This window comes from Ursus arctos, unplaced genomic scaffold (assembly GCF_023065955.2).
Source record: "Ursus arctos isolate Adak ecotype North America unplaced genomic scaffold, UrsArc2.0 scaffold_19, whole genome shotgun sequence".
Lineage (NCBI taxonomy): Eukaryota > Metazoa > Chordata > Mammalia > Carnivora > Ursidae > Ursus > Ursus arctos.
Window position 1 is genome coordinate 28,973,946 of NW_026622863.1, and position 7,922 is coordinate 28,981,867.

At 45.9% G+C, this 7,922-nt stretch overlaps 1 protein-coding gene across 9 annotated transcripts in view; it reads right to left on the bottom strand.

Annotated features, from left to right (window-relative positions):
* ADAT1 (adenosine deaminase tRNA specific 1) overlaps positions 1-5,844 on the bottom strand; it is a 42,815-nt gene extending 36,971 nt beyond the window's left edge. For 5 of the 9 annotated variants that reach the window (XM_057314255.1, XM_057314254.1, XM_026495255.4 and 2 more), the window contains exons 1-5: positions 3,589-5,718; positions 2,965-3,153; positions 2,603-2,671; positions 1,618-1,672; positions 1,023-1,153 (exon numbers count right to left, since the gene is read on the bottom strand). In XM_057314255.1, the coding sequence (XP_057170238.1) occupies positions 1,023-1,153; positions 1,618-1,672; positions 2,603-2,671; positions 2,965-3,153; positions 3,589-3,658 (514 nt within the window). In that variant the 5' untranslated portion in view covers positions 3,659-5,718. Of the gene's footprint in view, positions 1-1,022; positions 1,154-1,617; positions 1,673-2,602; positions 2,672-2,964; positions 3,154-3,588; positions 5,719-5,781 lie in introns of those variants that run through there. The other 4 variants (XM_057314259.1, XM_057314257.1, XM_057314256.1 and 1 more) reach the window with 2 other exon arrangements.
* Positions 5,845-7,922: the final 2,078 nt, after the last annotated feature.

The window sequence follows — 7,922 nt, forward strand, 5'->3', positions numbered from 1 at the left end:
CACAGGGACATGGTTAGAAATGCAGAACCTTAGGCTTCATCCAGGACCTAATGAATTTGAATCCACATTTTATTAATATCTGTGGGTGATTCATATGCATATCATGGTTTGCGAAGCACCGAGTTAGGAAACATCCTTTGGTTTGGACCAGGACATCCACTGCTAATAAGAAAGCACAGATGAGACCTGCCTATCCCTGCGTGTCATTTTCCTGGCCTTTGACTCAACCAATTCTTTTCTGATAGACTCATTCTTCCTTAAGCTGTATTCTGTTTCTGATCTGAATTATGCCCAAGTCTTGACAGCTCTTCTGTCTCTTCAGGGCAAGTACCTATGTCTGCTCTAATTGCATGTGTTAGTTTTAAAGTTTACTACTTCGATGATGATATTATATCCTTACTTCAAAGGTTTTAAAATGAGGACATTTTACTGCCATCCCTGAGCTGCTGTCTAAAAGAGTAGAAATTATTCTCCATTTTCAAGACAAAAAACCAGTGGTCACCCCGAGGGTATGTCTGGTCTTCCTGCCTGATGCAACCACAGCACCTGAACATCCCCTTATAACTCATCAGAATTTAACTTAACCAATCTCGACTGTCTACATTCCAGAAAGGACTATATGAGGCTAAGCAAGGGACTAGTCTTACTGCTATATACCCAACGTCATACTGTACCTGACATGTAGAAGAAAGTATCTGTTGAATGAATGAATGAACAGAATGAGTTCCAGGATAAATCACTATAGAACTCAGGGCTTTGGACTTCTAAGCCCAACTGCTGCTTTCAGACCTTTGTGGGGTTTCAGCTCGAAGCTTCCCAATCCTGACTGGGAACCGAGAACTGCAATGTCGTTCCTTGATAGGGAAGCGATCAGGCACCGTGGGCTGTTCAGAAAAAGGTACGGTCCACTACTTGTAGCTACACTGCAGCCAGAAGAGCTTTTTTGAGAAATGTATCTACAGATCAGAGGATATAAGGAAGTAGACAATGTAACATTAATCCACAGGCTTGACTATACTTACAGGGTGTATGGCTGGAGAAAAACACAAACAAGACGTCTGGTCTGAGTTTCCACAGCCCTCTCTCAGTTCCAGGGACAAAGATGCTATCCTCCTTCAGGGCGGCCGCCAAGTGGAGCTGATGGAGAAGGTACCTAATGGGGTGCAAGGTGTTATCAGAATGAATAACCAATCTCTGCGGTGAGGGGAAAGACTCTGGCTGGTTGATGACTAAGAAAGAGTTAACTGCAGACCGATGGGACTGGCAGTGATTTGGAATTACAAGAATGATCTAGACCAGTGATTCTCAAAGTCTGGCCCCTGAACCAGCCGCATCAGCATCATCTGTAATTTGTTAGAAATGCAACTTCTCAGGTCCCACCCCCAACCTGCTGAATCGGAATCTCCAGGGGTGGACCCAGCAATCTGGATTTTCACAAACGTAGGTAATTCTGATGCGCATCAAGCAGGAGAACAGGGTCTAGACCAGAGCTATCTGAAGTGTAGTTCACCGCCACCCGACATCATCAGTGTTACTGGAGAGCTTATTAGAAATGCAAATTCTGGGGCTCCCATGGCAAGCTAAGTCAGATTCTCTGGGGAATGGAAACTCCTTTACCTTTGGAAACTCCTCCTGGCTATGACCTCAGCATGGCTATCATTGAGGATGTCTCCTGTGGCAAAGACAGGACACTAGTGAAGACATACGGAACCTGGAGAGGCCGTTTCCTAGAAGTAGAATGCGCCGGTTTCCCCCGGCAGCCGGGATGGCCATGTAGCTCCTGGAGGGCTCCGTCAGCAAGTACTGCAATCCCTGACAGCAATACAGGGCTTCCTCAGTCAGCACTATTGACATTTTGGGTTAAAAAATTCTTTGTTGTGAGGCTCTGTCCTGTGGAAGGTAGGATGTTTAGTAGCATTCCTGGCCTCTACCACCAGAGGTAGGTAGCACAGTATCCTCCTCCCCTGAGTTGTGGCAACGGAAAATGTCCCCAGCCACTGCCAAACATCCGCTGGGGGACAAAATCTCCCCACAGCTGAGAACTACTGATTTATAGAAAAATAGCTGGAGGAAAGGGATCCAAGTCTTTTGTACCCTGATGTCACACTTGAGCTTGTGGTGATATGATCCCACCAAATTCAATCCACAGTGGTCCTAGAACACAGGAGGCAAGGCTGGGAAAATGGGGAAAGCAAACTTGAGAAGGAATCTGCTAACTGGAAGCAGGAGGTGAAGATGCCAGATATCTAAGGGATTTCCATATTCTTTTTGGTGCCCAAATCTCCATCTAATTCAAGATTGCTTTTGGGGGCCTAATAGGGAATAGCTAAGTCCAGGGAACTTTTGGTTTGAGCATGAAAATACTGGCCAACTTCCAATCCACACAGAAAGCACGTTCCTGGAGGCCTTTGCTTCCACTGTTTATTCCAATTCTGAAAATGAGTTCTGTCCTTCCCACTGGAATGATAGTCAGTGGGAATGGAAATGTCAGCCACCCCAGTGATGTGGCCCCTTTATCGGGAAGAGGAGAGGAAAGGACAAAATGCAGGGTGGTTTCCAAAGCTCCCTAGACGGGTGTTGTTTAGACCCCACCCAGGCTTACCGCTCTTCCTCATTTTGGACTGGCCTATGCATTTCGTTCCTGTTCCCATTGAGACAACTTCCTTTGTCACTGAAAGGAAAAGACTCAATCAGTAAGTGAGCTCTCATAATGTGAATGGTCCCCAGCCCTCCAGTTTCACGTGTGCACACTCCTCCAGAGCATTCCTATAGGGTGACCCAACCCTGGGCTGTGGTTCCAGCACCACCAGCGCCTGCCACAAGCACTGCGCCACCTGGTGGAGAGCAGGGGGAACAGGCCCACTACTGCAGCGGACACCAGCCAGGACAGTCCCCGCACGGCCATGAACAATTCTACTACCAGCTCTGACAGGGAGGGACGGTTGGGAGGTGAAAAGGCCTCACCTTGTGCAGGTCTGTTAGTGCCACCATGGGCCTGGTCAGCTGCAGGCTGTATCTTCACCACGGCTGCGAGTAATGTCCACTCACGGTTGGGCTCAGGCTTCCCCTGCTTGGGCAGCCTGGTCCTATAGTGCTCGTAACACAGCCGGGCAATCTCATCTGCAGTCCACATGGTCTGAGTTAGTGCCAAGCCTGATCAAAAACCACAACCATCAGAAGTACAGAAAAGAAAACCAACCCAAGATGCTACAATGTGCCCAGGAGCTTCAAAAAGCTTTCAGGGTAGCCCAACTGCGTTCATACCGAGGTTTTTCTATCTGGAACTCTAATGGGTCATTTCCTTCTACCACCTCCCTGTCCCCTCTCCCCCGCCTCCGTTTTTCTAAGTAGGCTCCATACCCAGCATGGAGACCCACGCGGGGCCTGAACTCATGACCCTGAGATCAAGACCTGAGCTGAGATCAACAGTTGGAGGTTTAACCCACTGAGCCATTCAGGCGCCCCTTCCCTTTTTGTTTTTAAGGAAAGATCAAAGAAGTCCCAGATTCCACCAACCCCAGAAAGACTTAAAGCTGTTTCTTTTTAAATGTTGGACATCTGACATGTATCTAATGAATATGAACCTACTATTCAAAAATAAAAGCGCATGAGAGGGAGGTATCCTTGCTGCTCCAATTTTCATGTGGAAGTAGCACATCAGGAACCGCAGGCCTCAGCTGGCTTTGGGCAGACTCTAACCACACGCGGTTTAACTTTCTGGCAGATGTTCTTCTTGTCCATTCTCTTTTTCAGATCTTTTATTTTTCTCTTCTCCGACTTCCTCCCAGCAGACTGACTCTTTATCTCCCTCTAATAAATCTAATAAATCTCCATTGACGACCCCATCAAGAAAACAACTCTTCAACTTCTCCTGTAATGTTTTATGAGGCAGGCGGGAGAAGTGATAAAGCCCAGAGCTTTCTCACCAGTCAAGCGCTCTCCTCTCAGGAGTTCGTGCTGGACTGTGGGCTTTGGAGTTACCCTTTGTGCGTTCTAATCCTGACTTTGCTACCAATTATGTGATATTGGGTAGACTACCTAGCCTCACTGTTTGTTTCTTTATCCGTTAAAATACAGATAACAGTAGTATTTAATCTATGGGTTATTATGAGGATTAAGGATTATTTATAAAAAGCAACTGCTACAATGTTAAGCATAATTAATGTCAACTGTGATTAATATTCCAAAAAGGAACATTTCATGTTCCTGATTGTCTTGAGCTCCTTGGGGAACAGGGGGGCTACAATGGCAATGTAAAGCAATGAATAAAAAACCGTTAAGCAGATCAGACGTGAGAGGCTACTTTGCTAGAAACTCTTCTACTCTTGACTCTATGCTCAGTCAATGATTTCATTTGGACTCAAATGTATGAAAAGCTTCTTAGCAGAAAATGAGATCATATGGTGATGGATACAGCTAAATCTTTTTTTTCAAAAAGGCTTTACTGAATCCCAATGCATGCAGCTTCTGAAAACTGCAATTTCTACAATGAGCCCCCAGAATTGAGTTAAATTAATTAAACAAGAAGGCCATTAGATTGATGTGGCTCTAATGCTGTGGTGGCCTATGTACGCAAACCATGATCTAAGTCTGTACCTGCCTCTAGGTTACAAAAGCAAAACACTAAGGATAACCAATCACAAACAGCCAACCTAGGCTTAAGCTACTTCCAATCAAGTAATTTCCTTTCTTGCTGCACTTTATGTAAGTCTCTCTCCTAGCTCTGATCTGCAGTGTTCCCAACCAATTTTGGTTTGCTGCTGCCTAAACAGAATTGATTTTTGCCCAAAAAAACCTCTTAAAAATTTTAATATGCCTCAGCTTCTTTTAAGAGTTCTAATGTGGAGGCCTTCTGTTGCAAAAAAATGGTCATGGTAAATCACCACAGTGATTGAAAACCAGAATCTGGCAAGAACTGACATAAATTGTGACTTTGAAGTCAGAGAACCAGCATGTGATGTACCTCTCCGGGAAAAAGAAAAGCACCGGAGATCCTAAAATCATGTTTGGAAGGTATTTTTCCCTCTCACACCGGGGTTGCGGGTGGGGGGGGGGCGGGCATCACAAGACCTCAGCGTGAAATTAAACCAGAGGCACATACCACGAACCATAATAGCCAGGGAAGACAACTTGCCAGAAGTAACGTTGACTCCCTAAGATGATGCAGCCCAGAACTACTCCATCCTCTCATTCATGTAGTTGTCTGGGTGAGCGTGCATAGTAGCTGAAATGAATCAATGTTTTGCTAAACTAGGTCCACTAAAATCCAAATCCACTCTGCTAGATCTGGAGTAACTTCATATGAAACAACAGCTCAGTTGAATGGGCATTTTGCCCACAAGATCGCATGTTGCAACACTTGCAAAAAGCGTTAAGTACCCACTTCCTTTTCAAAGACAAGGCAAGTCGGCTGCCAGGGAAGATCAGGCTTTACCCTTAGCCCCCATCCTCAATATCCTGGGCCGCAGCCACTTCTCGGGGACCATCTGGCCAATTACCCGAGAGGCTCTAGGACGGTCAAATAGCGACAACCTCCGCGCCTGACTCCTCGGTGGCGCGGACGATGCTGCGAGGCCACACACCCCGCGGCTTCAGCGGATACGGGCACTTCCGGGAAACGCGACGCACGCCCGGGGAAGCACCGTCCTCAGGACCACTTCATACACAAAACAGGGTCGGGAAGTCAGACCGAGGGCAGCTCACCCAGCAGCCTCGGAGCACCCCACACTCGCGCGCCCCCGGCCCCGCGACCCCACCGCCTCCCGGACGCCCCCCTCCCACCTCCAAAGTGCGTGCCTTCTGTGTGAGCGAGGAGAACGCGGTTCGTACCGGACGTGACGTCACAAAGAGGCTGCTCTTTCAGGCCCCGCCCCAAGGGCGCGCAGTGAACACTGGCCCTTGTAGTCCTTCTGGGTTGGAGCTCAGGACTTAGGAGTCCCGTGTGTTGGAGCGCACACGTGAGTGAAGTGGCCCAATGGAAGCTGACTCCTTGGTAAGATGATTCAAATAGAAGAATGGGGGCACCTGGGTGGCACAGTCGTTAAGCGTCTGCCTTCGGCTCAGGGCGTGATCCCGGCGTTTTGGGATCCAGCCCCGCATCAGGCTCCTCTGCTGTGAGCCTGCTTCTTCCTCTCCCACTCCCCCTGCTTGTGTTCCCTCTCTCACTGGCTATCTCTTTCTCTGTCAAATAAATAAATAAAATCTTAAAAAAAAAAGAGAGAAGAATGATGTATCTTGGAACACTAGTCTGAATTTCTGTCTAAAACAGCGCTGTCCCACAGAAATATAGTTTGAGCCAGATAATGTAATTTAAAATTTTCTAGTAGATACATTTTAAAAAGTCGAAAGAAATAGGTGAAATTAATTGTAATCATATATTTTATTTAGCCCAGTGTGTCCAAAGTCCTATCATTTCAGCATGTAACCAATATTTTAAAAACCGAGATATTTTACATTGTTTTTTCATACTTTAAGAAATCTGGTGTGTGTCTTACACTCACAGTACATCCCAATGTGGACCAGCCACATTTCAAATGCTCAATAGTCACGTGTGGCTAGTGGCTGCTCTAGTGGATAGCATGGGTCTAAAACCTTCAGGTTGCCAGGAATAGTAGTACAGCTTGTCTGGATAATTCAGGAGCCTGTACCATCCAGCAATCGTATACCTCAGTTCCTAAAGATGAGAGAATTCACTTTTTTTCTTGGTACCCTTCAAAAGTTAGAGGAGACAGGAGTGCAACTTACTTGACCCCATCCTTCTCTCTAGTTCAGAGGAAAAGGGCCAGAGACTTCCTCCAAGGCTAAGGACCCTGCTCCTCATTCCTTTCTCTCCAACATCTTTAATCTGCAACTGCCTCCCTCTTCTGCCTTTAAAGAGGCACTGACCCTCGTGGGGGAATCATCAACCTCAGGGATCGGTACCACCATCAATCTAGTCACATAAACTGTAAAGTGAGTTACCCTCCTTGTCATTTTCCTTCCCATAACCCCCAAAATATAATCCACTGCCACATCCTGTTGATCTTAACTTCCTGTCTCTTGAATACATCCATGCCTGTCCATTTCCATGGCAACAGCCCAGTCTGTCTTTCCTGTGGATTGCTATGCTAACCTCTAGACTGTCACCTTTCTTTGCCCAACTCCAATTTTCACAGAGCAGCCAGACTGATGTTTTTAAAACACAAATGTGAAGCCACTGCTCTGGTTAAATATTTTAGTGGCTTTCCAGCACTCTCAAAATACAAAATCCCATAGTAAGGCTCAGAGATTACTCAGAATCCCATAATAGGGCTCATACCACCGTATGACCAGCCTCTTCCTGCTTCATCTGATAGCATATTTTCATGGGCTTCTGTACTCTATCCAGTGTCACTGGCCTTTGTTATGCTCTTTCCTACCTCAGGGCCTTTGTGCTTGTTGCTACACCATGGAAAACCCTCTCCTTCTTTGACAAGTTAATGCTCTATCTTCTTTCAGATCTCAGATTCTAATGTCCTTGGGAAAACCTTGACTAGATCTCTAGAGTTTCTCAATACCCCATGGACCTCTCCTTCAAAGCATTTATTAGAACTGCCATTTTACGCAGTTAAAAAAAAATGATTTATTAAATGTCTATTTTCCTTACAAGTCTAGATGCTTGAAGAAGCTTGAGACCATGCCTTTCTCTTCATTCCAGCACAGCAGTTAGCAAATTGTGAGCCTTCAACTGTTGAAGGAGGTAATGAGGACTTTATAATTACAATCCTTCTGGCTCTCATCCTATTTATTATTTTTTCTCCCAAATCCCACAAACAAGTTGTCTCCTGCTTCAGTTCATGTCTCCAGCTTCCTTGAGGCCAGACAGCTGGCTTCTGCCCCCAGTCTACTACTAAACAGCTCTTTATTTTTTAAAAAGATTTTTTTTTAAAGATTTTACTTATTTA